The sequence below is a fragment of the Gobius niger genome (assembly GCF_951799975.1).
Source record: "Gobius niger genome assembly, chromosome: 3".
NCBI classification, from domain to species: domain Eukaryota; kingdom Metazoa; phylum Chordata; class Actinopteri; order Gobiiformes; family Gobiidae; genus Gobius; species Gobius niger.
The window spans coordinates 26,739,949-26,762,146 of record NC_136854.1 but is presented as its reverse complement, the minus strand read 5'-3'; the positions used below and the strand labels follow the sequence as shown (position 1 = coordinate 26,762,146).

Here is a 22,198-nt window from a genome sequence, read left to right as displayed (position 1 = left end):
CACCCATTTCCGAACTCATTCCTCCAGCTGTGGCCATCTTGCTTTTAGCCCTCGATTAGCTCTTTTTGTTTTCTTCATTGCAGTAAGAGTAACCTCCGCTCCTCCAGTTCCTCACAAGTTTCTCGCTCACTCCAAACTTTCTTTCTGCTGCTCGCTTACCGTTTTTTAAATCTTAAGTGGTACAGGAGTAGCAGATACTGGTAAACAAGCCTAGAGCGCTCCCTCTAGCGGCTGTCAATATGAAAATAATAAGGGAAATGTTATATTTTGCTATATAAATCGCAGCTGAGTGTAAGTCGCACCCCAACTATGAAAAAAAGCTTATAGTCCAGAAAATACGGTATGTGAATTGAAATGCAGATTTTTACAATGGCTTGTATGTGTATTCTATTGATTATTTCATGTCACTTGCAGAGATATAAGTCTTTAAGGCAAATCCCCTTCAAAATACAAATGCTATTTTTTATTCTGAATCTTTGGTGAGTTTGTAATTTGTTTTAATCTCTCCTCAGGCTCGTGTCAGCAAAGAGCAGGACCACATCCTCATCCTTCCGCGAGGGCTTTCCTTTGCCGAAGCATCTGCATCAAATCTGGTAAAAAAGCATATAAAGTAATATTTCTCTTAAAGGACACATATCGTACAATATCAACTTTCTCGAGTTTTGTTCCCTCATCAAAAACATACCTTGAGTAGTATTTCACTTCAGTCTCAAGTTTTGAGCAATCTGGTTCTCTGTGGTTGTTTCTTCCTCTAGTACTGAAGAACTTCAATCTGTATTTCCACAAATTTGCCAGCATAGTATTAGCTGAGGGAAAGCTTGTATTAACTGTGTCATTCCCACTGTTGCCTGCAGAGGGCACCCCAGGCCAATTTAAAATCCTGGCCTTGCGGTCACACATACAGGATGATTTTTAAATGGTGAAACATCAATGCTGAAGTTCCCAAAATAATGTTTTAAGCCCGAATTAGTGAACCAGGAACTAACTAAGCTACTGCTGCGTGACACCTCTAACAAATGCAACAATCAGTTTAAACGCTCATAAGCCTGTTTCCAGTGCTTCCTTTTATTGTTCAATGTGACAATAATATTTCACCTGAAAGATGTGGCTTGCTCCACATGCTACAAGACAAATTAGGCATGTAGTTAATCTCCAGTGGTATGTTTCCTTTCATTATGAGTGGCCTTGCTGTTACACCTGTACAAACAAACCAAGTGGTTGTGGATGAGCTATGACACAAATGCAGAATGCAACTTCTCACTGAGAGAATAGTCAAAATAAATGGAAACTATTAAGATTTGTAATATCTCTCAATAACTTTGATACAGCACATGTCAACCTTATAAACTGCTTCCCCGATGCTAAGATCTATTGGTCTGTTTTGTTGTTGCAGTTACCAAAAGTAAAGTAAATAAGAAAGATTTGGCATCAACAAAAATGTCAGGGTCACGTGTGGGTCAGGAGAGGCTTGAGTCAGACGGATTTGTTTTGGTTTTGGTTCGTTTCCATCTGCTCCTCTCTCTCAAAGACCAGGGATTTCCAAGTTCACCAATACAAGCAAGATCACGTTTTCTTCTTACGAACTAAAAATCATATAAAGCATTTAATACATGAGGTTGTGTTCAGGAGATTTTAGGGTTTGATGGTGAATTTTCCAAACACACAAATGTTGACCCCTGTGTTTTATGTATTTTCAATCTTTGTTATTGGCTTGGTGCTTTTTCATTGGTCTACAACCAATTCTGTGGCAGCAGCAGCTCATTGTCTGGAGTTTGGACTTTGGACAATAAAATGGAAACTATTGTGTGTTAAACGATGCTGCATTGGAAAAGTCAAGAACCACATTTACTAGAAATGATTTGTATTTACTATCTATTAGCCCTAGATAATTCCCACACATTTGCTATATTAATCTAGCTTCAAATTCTTCAATCCTTCCTTTGTGATTTCATTTTTTTTTTTTTTTTTATCTATTTATTTATTTGACAGGGACATTGCACAACAAATGTGTTGCACAGCCCAGAGATAGCTAGAAGCAAATTTTCATCTGTAGTCCCTGGACAGAGGCAAAGTGAGAGCAGGTTTGTATAGTGGCCAATGAGCAGTCTTACTTAAGAGTCCAGTCACAATATAAAATACAGATAAATAATGGCACCACTTTCTGATAATGAATAAAATGATAATCCATTTTTGCTCAAAGACAAGACATTGAACTTTGCTTCGTGTGGATAGGCCCAATTACAGAAATGTCTATCATGAATAAGGTTGAAAGAGATGCATTTTGACCGACTTGAGGCAAACCCTACCATACAATTAATACGTAACATGTTCTCCATCTCAATTAAACCATGAAATCTTTAGAAGGTTTGGGCGTCACATGAACACAGCCGATCCCATACTAAATAATAGAGTGTCCTCAGCCCAGCGTAAACTTGCTCTGGACTGAACCGGACACGATGCGTAGCCTTGTCAATATTAAATCAATCTAGGCATGTGGGGGACAGTTATTTAGGGCTAGTCATTTTGTGTGCGCTGAGTCCAATACCAATACACGGCTGTCCCTTCATGCATCAATATGCAGCTGCTAAAAGGCCTAAGACCGGGGTCAGCAAGCCGTGGCATGGTTTGCCACTGTACACGGTCGAAATGGTCGTGCATAACCTTAAAAAAGAACATTTTTAAAGAGCAAACAATTAGATCTAAGACCAACAGCATTTTCAACTCATAGAAAGGCAGAGTTAAAGGATTCCTTGAACATGCATGAATGAAACACAACTCCAGGCATGTCTTTGATGAAGGAAAGAGGTTTGATCATGGTAGACAGTTGTCTTGAAGGTTTTCAAAAGGGTTTGTGAGATTAACATTTGGACGTAGTGAGCAGTGTTCAAGACATTATTTGCACTGAGACCTGGGACCAGTGGAGACAACACCTGTTCTTTGTTTTCCACTCTTGTCATTTATTGTTATACCTCTATATATTTGCCATTTCATAGTTTTAAGTTTCACAGCAATTTTCTCTGCTCACCATTATCTCCTTCTCCCTGCCTCTGTAATGTCATAAAACAACTATGTGTTATGAAGCTAATGAATGGATAATGTTGTATAATGTCCATAATGTTTCCTGGTTTCAATCCCTGAATAGGATCAGTTCTAATATGATTTTAGTTTTTAGTTTTTCCAGATGTGTTTGGAACTCAATTTATACAAATGAAATATAATCGTCATCTCATTCGTATCTAGTTACACAGACTTCTTTACTCCTGTGATTTAACTCCATTCCAACATATTGGGCTATAACTGAAGCAGACCTTGTCTGACCTTGTCATAATTTGAACACAGTGCTCTTTTCTTCTTCAGGTTAAGGTCAACATCATTGGCAGTGTAATCGATCAGGGGTCCACCAACTTAAGGATGGACCCAACTGGATTCAGCCCACATGCCGCCATCTACTCCATGAGACCGGACATACGCTGTGTTGTCCATATGCACAGTCCTGCTACTGCCGCTGTGAGCTCACTCTCCATACCAACATGCTTTTCACCCAAACAATTCATTGTCTTCATGATACATAACGTACAATTCATCCTCATCCATCCAAAACCAAGTTTGGCTATTCACAATAACGCAAAACAAAAAAAACAAGAATATTCTGGGTGCAAATCAGGACAGTTCACACAGTGTTTTTATTAAAGAAAAAATATTTATATTTAAAAAAAAGTATCTGCACTTTACCTGTTTTATTTTCAATCTGAAGGTGTCGTCCATGAAGTGCGGGCTCTTGCCCATCTCTCAAGAATCTTTGATCCTTGGGGATATTACTTACTACAACTATCACGGCAGCTTGGACGAGCAGGAGGAGCGTATCGAGCTTCAGAAGGCCCTGGGGCCCACAGCAAAGGTACAAAACAAATCCAACTATTTCAATAGTTATTTAGGGCAACAGAAGTATTTATACACTGTCCTTGGGGTCAGGCAGAGGAAATGAGCTAATTATCAGGGTGTGGTGTATTCCTAATAGGAAGCTGTAGAGCTGACATCCTGCTGCTGTCAGCTGTAATCTTCATGTCTATTAATGTTGCAGGTGCTGGTGCTGAGAAATCATGGAGTCCTTACTCTGGGAGAGACAGTGGAAGAGGCCTTTAACTACATGTACAATGTCCAGTTTGCATGCGAAATCCAGGTACACACTCATTTATCAAGTCGGGTGCTAAATATCGGGTGTAAGCTGAAGAATAAAATATGCTATTTTGTTGGTATGTTGCACTTTATTTGCCATTTGATGTTCCCTGTATTACAGTGTTAGGGCCCCAAATCTGATGTGTAAATAAGACAATGCTGTCTGAGTAAACACATGAGCAAACGCTTGGTAAATTACCCCAAAAACTACCTGTCCTTTTGTCCTTGGGCAACAGTGGCCCAGGTGATAGAGCGGGTTGTCTTAAAATCAGAAGGTTGGCGTTTCGAATCCCAGCTCCTGCAAGTGCATGAGTGAGACTGTTAAAGGCTAAGAGTTCATTGATGTAAAGCAGTTTGAGTGCCTACCAGAGATAGAAATGTGCTATATAAATGTGACTATTTTCTTTCAGCCCAAAAACATTTTAGCTTTGGTACAGGCTTTATTTGCATTACTCTCCCTTATATAACTGCATGTTTTACAATAAGGATGGTGAGAAACTGTTTGTCTACATGCAATGTATTATGTTTTATTTCATTTTATTTTTTGTAAACATGGCAGAATTTCCAAGTCTGTCCAACCTCTGCACCGATTTAAGAAAATCTGATTGACTCCCAGTCCACCAAAATCAAACATTAATCCGTCATGCAAAGCCCAGCTTAAATTCTATGAATAAATCCTCTCTGTTGTTGTAATCTGTGCATCAAATACATGCATCTGCATTGTAGCATTTATTATTCTGTGTGGTGTAATACTTGTCCTTTTAGGTCAAGGCGATTTCATGTGCTGGGAGTGTTGACAACCTAATAGTGCTGGACCAGGAGGCGTACAAGTCTCGCACTCATGATGTGGGGACGGCGGCTGACATCAACTTAGGCGGCTCCTACAAGTGGAAGAATGGAGAGCTGGAGTTCGAGTCACTCATGAGGATGCTTGACAACATGGTAAGATGAAACAACTTCAATAAACCTGCAGGGGTTTGTGATTATTGGGTCCTTTCTGTTGAGTACAAGTGAACTTTAGCAGCCAAGATGTTTTCATATGGTAAAAAGTACACATTAGATAAGATGCACTGTTATAGATGTAGGTTATAATTGGCTACATTTGAAAAAAACAAAAACAATACAACTAATTGACTTAGTTTGTTGTACAATGTCGAACAGTAATATTAAGTCTATGAGCATTTGTTGCATACTAATACGAAATGTTAAGAGGTGCGCAAGAAAAAGCTCATTGTCCTGCTCAGCTTTGGCTGTGGCACTGACATGAAAACAAAGGGCAGACAGAAATCAGGATGAAAACTGCCAAACTGTGTGAGGAAATTTCTGTGGGACAGAGCGGGTCTTTGTTGATGGCCATAAAAACGGAAATGTTGGATGAAAGAGGTTATTATAAAAGGATTTTTTTTTAAATCACTACTTTTATTTGCTTTTTTTTAAAACAAGCAAAAAAGTCTGATATACGTATGTTCTTGCCTTTTATACGTACAGTGACCCAGATCTTTTGTGGCGACTAACAAACCCGCCTCTTGTGGTGCAGGGCTACAGGACAGGTTACGCCTACCGTCAACCAATTCTGCGGGAAAAACCGAGGCACAAGAGTGAGGTGGAGATTCCAGCCACTGTGACGTCCTTCATGTTTGAGGAGGACGGGGACATCGCCACCAGACTTCCCTTTAAGTTTCTCCAGCAGCGGCAGCAGCGAGAGAAGACGCGCTGGCTCAACTCTCCCAACAGTTACACGAAAGTCAATGTGGAGAACAATGAAGACCGGTACAACAGCCGGACAACCACGGTAAACACACACTCCGTAACAGCTTAAAGAATTATGGTTTTATTTTGTAGCCTTTGTTTTTTTATGTGTAATGTATATTAATTAAGATGAGCACATGCAAATATGCAAAATAATACAATTTATCCGTTGTGGATCTGTGGTCCCAGCTGATGTTTGCTCAAGGACAAGTCATGCTACATAATGCTACATACATAAAGTGTGTGCTTTTCATGGACTTAAAGTAGGCAGACACCACCAGACAGAACCAACACAATGCTTTAGTTTTAAGCATTTGCATTTTTTACTACTTTTAGCTTTTACTTAAGTGGCAGTGTTTAGCACTCGTGCTTCACAGCAAGAAGGTCCTGGGTTGGATTCCCACCTGGACGGGGCTTTTCTGTGTGGAGTTTGCATGTTTGCCCCGTGTCTGCGTAGGTTTCTTCCGGATACTCCAGTTTCCTCTACCGCTAAAAACATGTACTATAGGCCAGAGTGAATGTATTGTGTGAGTGAGTTCTGTCAGTCTAACCCAGGGGCAGCTGTGGCTATAATAGTAGCTTACCACCACTGAGTATTAGGGCTGGGACAAAATATCGTATCGGATCGCTATATTTTGTGCTGCAATACCAAGTATCAATACTTTATCAAGTATCGTAATACTTTCAAAACTTGTGTTTGGAGGCATTTTTATCATATACTTTTCAATCTTAACACTTCATAAACTTATTTATTTATAAACTTTGGACACATGTTTTCTTTTTACACATTTTAAGGTAAACATTATACTCATTCCTCATTGAAAAGAGCGTACGGGGCACCATGGTCTGTAACTGCACTGAACAGGACTTGACTGGGGGCAGGTGCTGGGATTGTATTAGCAATAGGACTTAGCAACTGTAAATGTGGAGCTCATTCTACATTCTCTGAGTACTGAGAGCTAAAGCAGATCTAAACAAACGTAACATAAACAACTTTTACATCATATAAGATGTTTGTAGTCGTGAATAAATCAACATTACAATTGTTATTAGTAAAACCAATATTTGATTTGAACATGTTGACCTCGCACAGTGCAATGGAGTTTTCTTACATACAAGAGCTCCCTCTGCTGGTTGCTAAGTGTTACATCTCTCCATGCATGAGTGCAGAAATACAGTATTTTCCAACATTTCTGCAAATTAATAGAGTAAAATAAATGGATTTAAAAATATTATTTACACACATAATTTAAATTGTTTGCATGGTTTTAGCAAATTTCCCTTTAAATGACTGTTTTGTTTTTTGCTCCTGCAGTGGATGAAGGCAGATGAGATGGGCACACCAATCAGAATCGAGGATCCCAATCAATTTGTCCCACTCAATACAAATCCAAGTGAAGTGCTCGAAAAGAGGAACAAAGTGGGTATTGTGTAATTGATTACAAGATTGTAGAAGTTGCATTAGTGTTATAAACAGCTGAATATGTTATTATCTGCTTTGAATGAAATATTTTTTCATGCTGACAAAGATGTTTTCTCTTCAGATTAGGGAGCAGAATCGATTTGACATGAAGACGTCTGGGCCTCGCTCCCAACACCTTGCAGGCATCCCAGTGGACCCTCCACGCAAGGTACCTATTATCCTACTTAGACCTCAACATCCAAATCTGACGGTCCATGAGTGATTATGTTCTTGTAGAGTTTAGATCGGGCTCAGAAATGTGCTTTGTTCACGTGCTGTTCGAACCTCTCCTTGTCCTGAACCATTATGTTGCTCATCAGCCTTTTATTAGTCAAATTGTTTTTGAACAACAGTGGTCTGGATACATACAAAATATTAATTAATTCCAATAAATTAATTACATGAGGTTTAGTCTGATAAAAAATATTAATTGAAATTAAACACACTTAACTTTACACAGACACAAAAGTACTTACAAAAGTAAGTAAAAAGGTATAAAAATGCAAAGAAGCAACGAAAATATAGCTCTAAAAAATAAATACAACCCCTAAATAAATGATGCTTAATTGTGATGAATTCATTAATTACAAAGGCCATAATTAACTTGATTAAAAATGTTAGTATCGCTTTAGATTATGGTGTGCTCATTAAGTATTAATAAGCATTATTCATTTTAGGGTTAAGGTCAGGGTTAGGTTATGGGTTGGCTATAAATAATCGTGTTATTAATGGACTTTTAGTAACAGATAAAAGTATATTTAGCAGTGTGTTAACACGTTACAAGCATATTATTAATGCTTATTAATACTTAACAAGCACACCTCAATATAAAGCGTTACCAAAATTTGAATCGAGTCGCACTACTGATTAATACACATCAAAGTTTTAGCTTTCAAAGTTAAAGGTCTGAAAAATAATAATTAAAGCTGGTTACCTGTTCCTGTTCAAATTGTTTCTATCTCTTACAATCCCTCGTGCACTTCCATCTTCCATCCATCACACAATCAAAATTCAGATCTCTTTATGCTGTGTTAAGAAAATGCTCTTACTCGACAACAACAACAATAAGTCAGGTATCCCAGCTTTACATCAATCTTGAGATATTATGAGAATTGTTTATTGTTTATTAGTTTGACCTGCTGAACACTTTCAAGAGTGTTACATTCATCTGACAAGCTTTTGAACTCTCTGTATAAAACCTCTTTTCTTCCCCACTTTGTCTGACATAAGAAGCTCCATAACATTTCTGCTCAAGTGGACTCACACTGTGGACCATCTTTGGCCACATCTCCCTCTCATTGCTCAGTCTCTCATCACTTAAGATGTTTCAATCTAACTGGCTTTCAATTTTACACAGTTTGGAGTTAGTCGCAACGTGTCCTGGTTTAAAAAATCTCCATGCAGTGTATTGACCCAAACCCGACACAAAAGGGAAATCTGTCTTTCTTGATTTTGTGAACCTAATTTGGTGTCAGTTGTTGTGTGCTGCTAGTTGGACGCAATAAACACCTTAGCGGCCTGACGGGAAGAATAATAACTGAGTAACAGACACCTGTAGCTCGTGCAGCTGCATGCGCTAAACACTATATGACCACTAGGGGGAGGCAGCTGCTCATATTTATTAAGTAGGGTAAACACCATGACAGTAGTTTTTCAAAGACTACACTTTGATTGCTTGTGTTTTGGTTGATGTCTTGTCTTAAAGGACACAGTGCAGATCCATGTCCTGGTAAATATGCACAATGGTTTGCAGTGGTATTTGACATTACAGTGTGTTTTTAGTCACTGTGCAGCGGGTAAAAAGAACAGCATTTGCTCTTTTTTTCCTCAATAAATATATTTCTAAAGGTGCTATTGACTTGTGATATTAACTGTCTCCTTTCACTTTATTATTGCATACATAACTCATTTTATGGACATTTATGTTGATTAATAGGTTAACAATATCTGTTAAAAATGCAATGTCAATCGCAGCTTTAGATCATGTTTAATGAGGAAAAAAATGTGCCTACTTATTTACCCACCATATATTCCAGTCGTCACACTGCATGCCATCATAGCACAGTATTTTGTTCCACCGTTTCTGCCATTGTGTATGCAAATATCAATATTTTAAAGTCATCCCTTGAAGCATGACGAGCACAAGACCCATATCCCACAGCTCAGAGCGGACATGTCATGTGTGTGCCATGTGTGCATGTTTGGAGCTCGTCTCTGGACTCCGGCAGTAATGTAAATTGCATCAGTGTTTGTGGTCGTTCCCACAGTCTGGCCCGATCACGCTACGGTTTGCAGACTAATTACGTGCAAAGGGAAGAAGGAGTCAGTTGATCTGAAGTCCCCAGTGTCTGATGTGGGTTATCTTCATACGTAATAAGCTCCAGATCTATCACTGCACATCATTATATCCAGTGTGTTGTAGCATGCGAGTGTGGTTTGCCTTTTGGGTTGCACAATATTGTGGTATCAATGTTATAGTGGTGTTCTACTAAACCTTTTCAAACAAGTACATTCCTGTAAATTAAAAACAAACAAAAAAGATGCTATTTGTTTTTTCAACAAATTGCGTCCCCCCAAAAAAAGGCTTAAAGGGATATTTTAGTATTTTTGACATAGGCTCTCAATTCCTAGATATCCAGAGTGTTGTTGAGTTCCGGAGATATATATTTTTTTTTTATGCATGTAGTCCTGATATTTGAAGAGTTTAGTGGTGCTAGGCGAGTGCTAGGCTAGCGCATGTCTATGGTAACTACTAGCCTGCCCTAAAAACCTCTTCAAAATCATGGGGTAGTCCTCCAAACGTTGCCATATCTGATTTGTAGAAAGCTCCTTTGTGAATTCCACGTGTAGTAATGCCGGCCGCAGGTAAACAAAATACCCTAGATTTGGTAACCTAGCAGATCACTCCACCGCTGCGTAACTTACAACCAGGAAGCTCATGCTGCTCAAATATAAGTTCTTTTAAATGCAAAATGGTTATATTTCAAAAATGATTCAGTCAACACAGATATTTATATGGGTAGTATGGTGTTATAAGTGATTTGCCTCAGGTGCACTGTGCTTGGGTCAGACTGTTTTTAATGGAGGCTACTAGTTACCATAGACATGCACTAGCCTAGCACCACTAAACTCTTCAAATATAAGGACTGCATGAATGAAATCAACAGCACTCTGAATAACTAGGAAATTAGGCCCTATGCTAAAGATTGTACCCAGCCTTCTTTGGTTTGACCATTATGTTGCTATGCATTTTCGTTTTAGGCTACATTTGCATCAAATGTGTAAATCTCAGTCAGATGGAAGGACCTCAGTGATTTTGCGATGTATATATATCGTGGCGTCTTCTGAAATGGATTTCACCTACTATTGCGCTAACCGTAATTTGGCATTATATTGTGCAGCCCTGTTTGGTTTTATGAATTTCAGAAGCCATTCTCACACTTTTTCCCTTCCTCCACTTCCCTAGCCTTACGTACCCACAGAGGAGGACCAGATGGAGCCCCTGCCTCCGAACCCTTTCAGTGAACTGTTGGAGAGAGAGGACCAGTACCGCAAGAGTGTGGAAAGGAGACAACTAGGCCTCAGTGGTAAGTCATAAAACATACAATGATCAGAAAACTCGTCTGAAAGAGCTGAAAATATTGACATTTATCCTCCCCCCAAACAGGATTGATTACACAGTGTAGCTATATGTATTTTATTCTTGCTTTAGTGAGTTGAATCAGCTTTTTTACATCTGCACTTTAAGCATAACATTGATAGTTATGTGTAAAATATGCCATGTTTTACGATCATATTTGGTTTATGAGTTCATCCGTGTTCATTCATGCCTTTTCAAAGAAGCTCAAACGCCACAAAAGCCAAGTCCCACTGTGAGACATATGGCCCTAGCACGAGAGCAGACACACACCGGGGCTAAAGGCTGCTCCGCCACCACCATTTCACATCCACTGATTAAACATTTATAAGGCTAATGCATAAAAAATGAAATAAATGGATGCATTGGTTAGATTCTGAGACCCAGTTACCGAGGCGTCACACATTTGTCTTAATAAAGTTATACATATTGATGGCCAGCAGTTCAAAATGCAATCCGTCGTTCCCCCCAAATTGCTATCGTAAAGCAGCAACACAAATTATTTTGGCGCAGCAGATAAATATAATGGTGTCTCCACAGCGTCTTGTAATGTATAGTTGGACCAAACATGCTCTGAAGGCCATGTCATTCTTGCATTAGTTTATCACTAATATTTTGTATTCGTTTATTTAAAAATGTTCCTTAAAAACAACAATAACACAATGAAAAAGTGACAAAACACAGCATAAAAAGCAACGGAAAAAATGATTGAAAAACAACAAAAATACAACAAAAAAAGAGTCAGAAAAGCAACAAAAAAGCAGCAAAAACACGCCAAAAATGTGACAAAACTGGGCTGACAAAAAGGTTCTGATTAGTTTGCTTGGTCTTAGCTTTCAAATGAGGCCTATAGTCGAACTGGAGAAAATGTGCTCGGTTAAGGTGGGAGGTAAGAGGTTAAATAATAGCTTATCTCCTCAGTAGTGCAGTACATTGTGTGGCCTGCTGTTGCCTTAGCGCTCGCCCGAGAGGGTAAAGATGTATACGTTGAGTACACAGACAAGTCTTTAGGTTTTAACATGAGCCCTTGTCTTTATGTGTCCACACGGCCACGTCAATGTTAATCATATTAGCCCCCTGCTCTGTTACGACAGTCGGGAATCAAATCAATAATGAACAGACAGGATTGTGTTCCCCAGTCGCCTCCATTCAGTCCTGAAGAAGATGTCAGTCTGGGTGTTTAAACACAAAAGCCGGCACACGTGTCGCCCCGCTTGTGTAAATGCGCGGAGTGCACGTTGCCACCGGTGCGTGCATGTACATGAGAGCATGAGTAAGATGGCAGACTGATCAAACAGCAGGCCCTCACACCCGCCACATGAGCGCAGCCCGTTGCTATGACACTGTTGCCCCCACAGCCCCATGAATCCCAGGGGGCCAATCTGGAGGCAAGCAGGAGAGGGGTCTGGATCAGCCTGATACCAGTGTACGGGCCACTACTTTGTACACACACTCGGAGATGACATGTAGACCGTTTTCATTAAATATATACATACAGATTCATTAATACGCCTAGGTACAATCTCCACTTGTTTCAGTTGGGAAATAGAAAAATAATTTATACATAACCTCTTAACCCCCGCCTTAACCAAGCACTTTTTCTCCAGTTCGACTTTAACCATATCTATCCTCTTGAAGAAAGCGTCAAAATATACTGTATAATACTAATACTAAGACCCAGAGGAGACTGTAAATGTGGTCGTTTATAGAGGATAGCATAACACCTAAAAATTGTGGCCCTTGCAAATTGCTAATTGTGACTGTCATATTGCAGTTCAGATTGTGATTATCAACCATGTATTTACTGCATTTGCGTGGATATAAATAGAAATGTGTCCAAAACCCATCTGGGCAACAGCACATTTCACACATAGCACCTTTAATTCTATTAGTTAAGGGTGCTACGTGGCTGGCATCTTGACTTAGGAATGAGTGCTTCTGGAAAACTATGTGAAAACTAACTGGGCCAAGTCGAATAACCGGGCCCATTTGTAATGTACTTAAACTCGGCCTTAATGTGGCGACCTTTTTGCGAAAACATAGCCTCACTCTGACTCCTCTGAACGGTGCAGCATGAATGAACTGTGAGTGGCACCTCAGTCAAGTGAACGTGCTAACGAATGTGTTAATACAGTGATGTGGGAATGTCGAGGCTTCACCCCAGTCAGTGCTTCAAAATGATGCCAGTAATGTTGAGCTTATTTTCTGTGGCCAACTCTTGGTCACAGAGCAAGTGGGCCGACAACAGTTCAGATACGCTAAAGCGAGTGCATGTGCGGGTTAGACCAAGCATTTCATCGGGACATATATGTGATACTAATCAAAGTGCGCCTGGTTCTAAACATTTTTGCTACATTATACTATAAAACAATATGAGATTATTCCATGCTAAGAGGCAGAAGATTCGATGTGAGGAGCCCAAAAGGAGAAAAAAAAAGAGTTACACGAACTCGGCCCGGTTGGATCCGTGTCAGCTACATAACAAAATGACAATGACACTTTGACCCTCTCATTTGCAGCAGCGGAGGATTTTGTGAGCTCTGTGTCGAAGCAGCTGTGCATGGCCTGATTCTAACATGTCTGTGTTACTGCTAATCTCTCCCGCTCCCTCACCCCCTTCCGCCCTTCATCCCAAATCTCTTCAAACGCCCCCGTAACCCCGGACCTCTCTCATCCACTTACCCCTGCTGCTGTCCCGCTACCACAATCCTCTCACCACTGAACCCCCGCCCGCATCCCTCCCTCCCTGCAGATGGCGAGCACGAGCTAACCTCTGACGACGGCTCTACTCTGTCTCAGTCTCTGTCTGTCACCCAGTCTGCACAAAGCACGCCGGCGAAAGAAGGTATCTCTCACCACGACTTGACTAAGTACATTCACGTTGAACGCAGTGGACTTTATTAACTTTTTATCCGATTTAACTGTGTCTTTGCATGAGTTTAATACAAAATCCTGATCAAGCATAACATTATGACTACCTGCCTAAGAACCTTAACCTTAAATAAGAACTAAGTAACTTGTTTACCTTAATACATCCTTTTCGTAGTCCCTCTAGGGGGAATGCAAGTGTTAATGGGATAATTGGGGAGTCTTTCATTTCCCCCTGGTGTCTCTGGAAAACCACCTTTGCAACTTCTCTGCCTCCGGGTCGGAGGTGTTATACACACTAATAGAATCACGAAGAAGAGGCTAACAGGCTAACGGGCAAAGCTAACTGTGGGTTAGCGCCACTTTATTAGTGTTTACAGCCAAGTTTGAGTGAAAAAAATTATCTCCATTGTGTAATTGGATGGACAATATCCCTCTCTCCCTTTGTCTTTTCTGTCAGCGTAGTATTTACTCTCACGGACAAGTAATGAGTAAAAAACGCCACATGCTACGACACCTGCAGTGGCGCTTATGGCCTCTAGGGGCACGAGTCACATGTTTGTTTATGTTTCGAGTGAGAGACCTTGTGACACGTAACTTGAAATGTACCGCAGTGTGGCTTTATCATGCTGTCTAATGTGTTGGTATTATTCAAGGAACAGTGTTTGTGCTTTGGTAGCCAAGGTCAGTTTTCAGTTGAAAGCCAAATGAAAGACTTTGCTTCCCAACCCTGTGGCCATTTCAGGAAATCATTTAAAACACCACCAACCCACATGTGTCGTAAAATCCCTTGCATCTGCGGTTTGGCCCGGGCTCTGTGTAAGACAAAAGATAATAGTGGTGACTTTCTTTACGAGAGTGACACTGAGGCATCGACTTCCTGCACGCTTCCCTCCAACACACAATAAGTAACAATTACCCCATGACAGCATACTGGCACCGGGGACCCATATTTTCCCCGACGCCGTTGCAGTGAGGTCACCCAGTTGTTATGTCGCAAAACCAGGTCAGATGTTGCACGAGTCTCTGTTTAACGTGGCCGTGTTTTGTGTTCAGGTGAAATGAAGCCCTGGAGAGATCCCTGTTTTTTTTTTTTTTGGTGGAGTGCAGTCATTTGATAGGACCGCCCTGCATTCCCTGTACCTACAGTATTTGTTATAATTCAGGGAAAGGCCTGTGAGTTGAGCCTGTTACGTGAATGCTCATTAAGTGAATGGCCACAGCAGCAGCAGCAGCCACGGTTTACAAAGCTCATTTTGGAGGTGAAAGCGGGACACGCTCTCTAGGCTAGGGGGTCACTAAGGTTTTACGACAGGATGTTATGAAGTATGTAGAACACAGATCTCTCTAAAATGTGTCACTTACTGTAGTGGAAGGAAAGTCTCACTTTTCTTTTCGGTCTAAATTTACAGCCTATTTATTTAGCAGTTTGTGTAACGTACATGATTATAGCCAGATTTAAAGGGATTATACCTGATTTTTTTCTAGAATTGGAACAACATTTGCTTTGTCCTCCTTTAGTATACGGTAAACTCAGACGTTTGTGGGAATAACACTGGGCATCGAATTATAAAGCATTGGCATCATGAACTCTCAGGCGAGTTTTGTAGCATTTCGCTGACCATGAAAAGTGATGCATGCAAAATGTGAAATGGGCCGAGAAACTCGCCCCCGTGAAGAGTTGAGAGTAGATGTGTTTGGAAAGTTAGGAATGAGTTTAGACACAACATTTTCATTTCGTGGCTTCCGCTTTCATAGTTTGTAATGAATAAAAATCAGGTGTAGGGCCTGTAAGTTTGTCATTGAGCCCACCGCGGTTGGATAGTTTATATTGGAAAGGTATATCTTCATTAGGACATGTCTGCATTAGCTCTCAGTCGTCAAACAAAATGTGGGACCAGTTTAGCAATTTGTGGGACAATGAGCGATAAACTTAAAGCAGTACTAAGTAACTTGTTTACCTTAATAAATCCTTTTTATAGTGCCTCTTGGAGGTAATACAAGTGTTAATGGGATGATTGGGGGGTCTTTCACCTCCCCCTGGTGAGAAAACCACAATTGCAACATCGCTGCCTCCGGGTCGGAGCCATCAATACACACTAATGGAATAACGAAGAAGATGCTAACAGGCTAACGGGCAAAGCTAACTGCGGAAGAAAAAAAGGTTGGGAACCACTGGCCTAGACCCCATATTCCAGTGAATGGGACGTCATCTAAATAAGAGGAACAGAACATGCTCTGCAGTACAACCACATAAGGGACAGGGTGGTTACACTAATGTTCCACAGTAATATATTTTAACAGTTGTCATCTGCACTATCTTATTTATCTTCTCTCGGTCAGGAGGCTTTGTCATGCTTCACCAATAGAAATGATCAAACCACTGAAGGATGGGGCAGCCCTTGTCAATAATCATGAAGGGCGTCTGACACAAATCTGTACTTATTCAATCTGAAATATCATTAGACACTAGCTGATCAGTGAGACAAGAAAGATTTAATTTATCATTTGGTAGATATTCAACATTTTGTCAGTTTTAGACAAATCAAATAGTCCGAACACATGGAACAATGCCTTGTTGTTTAGTGAGTAAGATACACACAGCAAGGTGGTTGTAATGTTTTGCTTGATGCACTTTGTAACCAATAAAGCAAAAATGAAGCCAATAAAAAAATCTTCTTCAATCTAATTAATCCTAACGATGTCCCTGCTGCCTCCTCCAGAGAACCACACGGGCCTCATGAACGGCAAAGACCACGGCCTGGATGAGGAGCTGGCTAAGCGGGTGAGCCAGCTGACCGTGGAGAGCGTGGAGATCGTAGTGCGCCCTGGGGACAAGATCGAGGAGGTCCTGTCCCAAGAGAGCTCGCCCTCCAAGTCGCCCAACACCAAGAAGAAGAAAAAGTTCCGCACCCCATCCTTCCTCAAGAAAAACAAGAAGAAAGAGAAGACGGAGGCGTAAGAGAGTCGAGCCTGAGCAGGAGTCGCCTTTTCTGTCAATGTCTGTGTAATTTTGTCTCTGCTTTTTTTGTTTGTTTTATTATTAATGTTATTTGACTTTTTTAACAAAAGATTTTATGTGCAAAAAGAAAGGATTACATACAGATATTTTTATGTTACGACTTGTCCTAAAGACTTTGGGAAATGATGGGTCTGACGAGTTGCCATAGACGTTGTGCAACTCGATGGGAGGGTGTTGGGTGTCAGCGCACCTGATTACTTATGCAGTACTCCAATAGGGCTCATTGTATAAAGCCAAAAAGAGTCATTTGAGGCCATTTAAATCCTGAATAACATGTTCTTCCCAGGCTGAAAACCCAACTTGAAATCACTTGAGAAATGACTGCACAACTTCGAGTAAATCTCCCTATTTTTCTATTTCGTTGAGTAAGAAAATGAGAAATCTACATTTAAATAGTCACACTGGAAACTGCTTTAACAAGACTAGCCACAGGGTCAAAAACTGAATTATTGTCTCTTGCTATATTGCCAGAGACTTGAAGCTTCTATGATTATTTACTCTTCAAACACACATCTCTTTAAATTATGTAGCATTTCATTGTCTATCCTTTTCATCTCACTTTTTGTTTTGCCAAACAAACTGGAAAAAGAACAAAACAATCTAATTTTATTGTCTGCGTCTTTGTCTGACATCTCAATGAATTTAATTTCTATTGATTTGCATTTTCTGTATTATCATCTCCATTTGTATATTACAACTGTTGAGCATCTCTGTTTTCTTCTAAGTAGCAACATGTACACAGAGTTATACGCTGCAGAACTGGATATTTTGGCTATAGATTATGACTATATTATATTTTCTATTGTGCTGCACTTTTCTTGTGGTTCATGATATCGGCATTTTAGTCGCAGGTTTATTTCACCAGAGAAGGAGATTGTGAAGTGTGCGCTTGTTCAAGTAAGTAAGGCATCGTCATGGTGAACTCCCACGGCAACAAAGTTAGATCTAGAAATGTAAAGATTTTTTTACTGATGTCACATGCGAGAAGTTTATCCCATTTACAGTCACAAGTTGAGGATCATGCGTGAAGGCTGCAGATTGTTTTAAAGCCATGTAATGATTTTCTTTATTTTGATGATGATGATGAGACAAAGGTTGAGATTCTTCCTGCTTTGGGCGTCAAGCAAGACCTTAAACAACCCCAATGACTGCATAAACCACTCTCAGGCTTCCAACAAACATAAAATTATATTTTAGTTTGCATTACACTGTACAGGGATCGAATAGGCACAACCTTTTCACCAGCAACTGATAGAAATGCATTTGGTGAAAATTCTACCGTATTTTCTGGACTATAAGTCGCACCAGCCAAAAAATGCATAATGAAGAAGAAAAAAACATATATTAGTCGCTCCTGAGTATAAATCGCACCAGCCTTGGCACTTCCTGGGCATGGAGGCGTAACTGCACCGTTGACAAGCCTCTCCCGGCATTTGTGAACTCTTTCCTCTAGCTGTGGCTCTAGCTTTTAGCCCGTGATTAGCTTGTTTAGCTAGTTTTTTTTTCAATCTTCAGTGGTACAGGAGTAGCAGATACTGGTACACAAGCCTAGATGGCCCTCTAACAGCTGAAATGATATATTTTGATATATAAGTCGCACCTGAGTATAAGTCGCACCCCCAGCCAAAAGTGTGACTTATTGTTCAAAAAATACGGTACTCACAAAATACACCATTTTATTCATTTTTACTGATGTAGAAATTGAAGAATGTTTTACTGAAGTACGATATGCTGAAATATTACTCAAGTAGAAAGTACAGTGTCATGAAACTACTCAATGAGAAGTACAATTTCCTCAAAAAGTTACTCAAGTAAATGTTCCCGTAAATGAAACTGCCCTTCTCGGAAACAGGATGAAAGCATCTTCAAAAGTGGCGGTTCTTGTTGGGTGTCTGCAGTGGTCAGCATCTCTCAAAACATCAATTGAAGGAGCTATCGTACTCCAAGGGGTCAGATAATGCACACGGGGAAACACTAGTTCGGATGCGCTTTTATCCCCTTAACGCCTGAACTAATTTCCCATTATATAAAAAAATTTATTATCAGTGTTTTTGCTTTCAAGCTGATGCTAAATTAAGTGGAGATTGTAAATTTTTATGTCGCACATAGTATAGATATAGTTTTAGGTATGTTGCCAATCGGCAACAACAGGCATAAGTGCAATTTTGGGTATGTTGTAATTCGGCAACAACAGGCAAAAGTTGTAAATGTATGAAAATGACAAAATGTATTTATTCACAATTATTACAAATGTAAATGCACTGTAAGATACACTGAACACTTGTGTATTCAGGTTAGGATATTAGAACAGTAAACAGAGCTAACGCTTTTCACTAAATTCTTGCAAAGTGTTGATTTTGAGCAGCTGATGCCGTCCTGCAGCAGCAGCTCTGGTAACAGGAAGGGCATCAGGATGTTCAGTAACATCTTCATTACTGCTGTTCCTGTCATCAGTGCCTTCCCTGCTGCTGCTGCTTTCATCACCTGATGTAGGGAGGTGAAAAAAAAGCACTTTATAAAGGTGCAGACAATTTATCTACAAAATATCTACAATTTTTATGACTAATTATCAGATTTTGCTCCCTTTCCTGAGGTTTTATAATACATTGTACATCAGATACCTCTATGTACCATTACTTATTTGCGAATTATATTATAATTGCACATTATTTTCGGACGTGGAACTCTTGTTTGTGGTCCAGTAGGTCCACCTTGTGGTCGCTTTGCAAACAACACCAACGGTTTCATTTTGTTCTGTGTAAAAAAAGGGCTAACTTTTTTTTTTATATCTTTGTATGTTATTGTTACAATGATTATAGAATTTCACTAAAATGGCATGTTCTAAAAAACGTTTTAGCACTGTAATACATCTAAATACTACTAAAATGCGGTCACTGTGGCCACCAGATGGAGCTACTGCAGTTTTCCTTTATGGCCTGATGTTGCCGATTGGCAACGTACCTAAATCTTCAAATAACAAAAAAAAAATCCATCACACGAAGTTCATTCCAGTCAATAATCTAAAGATGGAAACAAGGAGCTGCTGCATAATTTTATTTTAGCACAACTCAATTTACATTTGAAGATTTCATCAAAGTTGCTGCCTCGATTTGCAGAAATGCTATTTCCGCTAAATAGCTACCATGACCCGCTTGTGGTTCCTTCTCTGACCGGTCCTACGAGAAACTAGTGCTTGCAAAACGTTCCTAGGTACGGCATGGATGTGCGCAAACAGGTATCAAGGGAAAACGTGCGTTATTTTAGCCACAGTCTGGCAAGAAGAGGTATGTTGCCGATTTACGCCAATAGGCGTTAAGGGGTTATTACTCGAACTGCTGATGAAGTTAGTGCTGTGTTTTTTGCTGAGAGGAAATGTGTCAATGCAGGACAGTTTGTGCGTGCGGACCTTCTTATGAGAGAAGTGGTCACGATGCAAAAAAAAACAACCCACCAGTTATATCGCTGTTATATCTAAGCTACAAGCTGTTCAGTGGTCGTGCTTCTTAGCCCCCCGTCTGGGTCGTGCATATACAATCATTGCTGGAACAGTCCGATGACCCGCAGCTGAACCCAGTAAACCAAAGTGTGATGGGTTGCCACATCTCCCCCCCTTTAGCAAACCCCTGCAGCGTAACCAGATGTACCAATATCCCAGCAAGCAATGTGAACTATTGGATTTGGAGGAAGGAAGGGAGGGGCTGTACAGTTGGTCCCTGAACTAGACAAGGGTAAAAGAGCTTATGTGTGTACGGCTGGACACTAGCACACCATGTTTATACGGATTTCTTTTTACGCCGTTCATCCATCCTTCATTTTTATCGCAGTACATTTTTCTTACTTTGGCAGAAAGAACTAGGCTGTTTAATTAACTAATCGATTTGCGCAGAAACCAGATGAACTGAATGTGCATCTTTTTTTTTCTCTCTCTTCATTTTCCTGCTGTTTACACCACGCTTTTACTAATGCCTATGTTTTTTCCTCTTGAGTTTTTGCTTCAGCATGCCAGAATGAGCCAAGCTTCATTTGTGACCTGTGAAAATCCTATATAAATTGTTATTCTAATGGAGTTGCTTTTAGTTGTATTGCTAATCAGTGTAAATTCACAAATAAATCAGTATTTTAAGAAATTACTTATTTTTCCCTTTTTATTTCTCCCTACCCTTCATCCCGATCACCTTTTATTCAGCATAACCCATATTGTTTTGCTTCATTCATTACTCTGGTATAAAATCTCAAAGTTTACAAGTTATAATAGCTCTAACGCTGAAGCGCTTAGTCATTTTGAAATGCACAATGACAGTTTGGATTTGGTGCCTTCTCTTGTGCGTAATGATATAATAAAAATAAAAAAGCTTATTGTTTTTATGCGGCAACACATTATTAGAGCATTTACGCAACGCAGCAGGGTCGTCTTTGGAAAGTCACAAGCACATGTAAAATAAAATCGATTTATCTGCAGTACTATTGCCAAATCCTTTAAAATGCACAACATGACTTTATGCTTGTAGAGCTTCGTACTGAGCCCAGTTTTACCACGTCATTACAAGAAGTGACCGGACACAGATGAGGAAAAGTAAGGCTGCCGTGGATGGATCAAAATTACAATTTGAATGGAAATACCATTATAATTATTAACGTCTTAACCCCCTCCTGAGCCGAGCACATTTTCTCCAGTTTGCCTTAGGCTTTACCCAAATCTAAAAGCGTCTTGAAAAAAAGTGTCACTATAGCAACGAAAACAGGGATGAAAATGCAACAAATAGCGATAAAAACTTGTGATAAAAACTTGCCCAAAAAGCGACAATAACACAATGTGACAAAGAAGAAACTAAAACGAGATAAAGAAGAGAAAACAGCAAGACAAAAAAGTGACAAAAACAACACATCAGTTTTGTAGTTCTTTGCTTCCAAGTGACGCATTACACTGGCCTATAGGCTGTTAGCTCCAGTTGAGAAGCTTTTAGATTTGGGTAAAGCCGAACTGGAGAAAATGTGCTTGGTTGAGGCAGGGGGGTAAAAGGTTAAGAGGTCAGTATGGGCGTATATGTTTTTCCGTCTGGACGTGTTCAAAATTGATCTGTGCACTGTGAAATTGAATATGGATTTTAAAACAAATGCCATATATAATTGCTTGGTAATTGTTAGAAAAATTGCCTTTACTTCTTTCCTAACATCACGTGGCCCTAATGGAAGCAAACAGGAGACATAGAGCAGGACCAAAGAGACGATGTGAGCGAAGGAGGTGCAGAGGATGGAGTTTTAACAGAGGCAGATTGTCCGAATG

The 22,198-nt window shown here is 39.9% G+C and overlaps 1 protein-coding gene and 1 long non-coding RNA gene across 7 annotated transcripts in view; one reads left to right on the top strand and one right to left on the bottom strand.

Moving 5' to 3' along the window:
• add3a (adducin 3 (gamma) a) overlaps positions 1 to 17,224 on the top strand; it is a 79,772-nt gene extending 62,548 nt beyond the window's left edge. For 3 of the 6 annotated variants that reach the window (XM_079553893.1, XM_079553892.1, XM_079553891.1), the window contains exons 5-16: positions 513 to 593; positions 3,358 to 3,507; positions 3,755 to 3,898; positions 4,082 to 4,180; positions 4,942 to 5,118; positions 5,714 to 5,968; positions 7,241 to 7,345; positions 7,470 to 7,556; positions 9,093 to 9,116; positions 10,854 to 10,974; positions 13,777 to 13,869; positions 16,616 to 17,224. In XM_079553893.1, coding sequence (XP_079410019.1) covers positions 513 to 593; positions 3,358 to 3,507; positions 3,755 to 3,898; positions 4,082 to 4,180; positions 4,942 to 5,118; positions 5,714 to 5,968; positions 7,241 to 7,345; positions 7,470 to 7,556; positions 9,093 to 9,116; positions 10,854 to 10,974; positions 13,777 to 13,869; positions 16,616 to 16,854 — 1,575 coding nt within the window. In that variant the 3' untranslated portion in view covers positions 16,855 to 17,224. The remainder of the gene's footprint in view (positions 1 to 512; positions 594 to 3,357; positions 3,508 to 3,754; positions 3,899 to 4,081; positions 4,181 to 4,941; positions 5,119 to 5,713; positions 5,969 to 7,240; positions 7,346 to 7,469; positions 7,557 to 9,092; positions 9,117 to 10,853; positions 10,975 to 13,776; positions 13,870 to 16,615) is intronic. The other 3 variants (XM_079553895.1, XM_079553894.1, XM_079553896.1) reach the window with 3 other exon arrangements.
• LOC306961247 lies at positions 26 to 21,119 on the bottom strand. The gene is made up of 3 exons (XR_013792744.1): positions 20,242 to 21,119; positions 18,532 to 18,912; positions 26 to 41 (listed from the first exon to the last, which is right to left on the bottom strand). It is a non-coding gene; the product is annotated as an uncharacterized lncRNA (long non-coding RNA).
• Between the last annotated feature and the right edge of the window lie 1,079 nt (positions 21,120 to 22,198).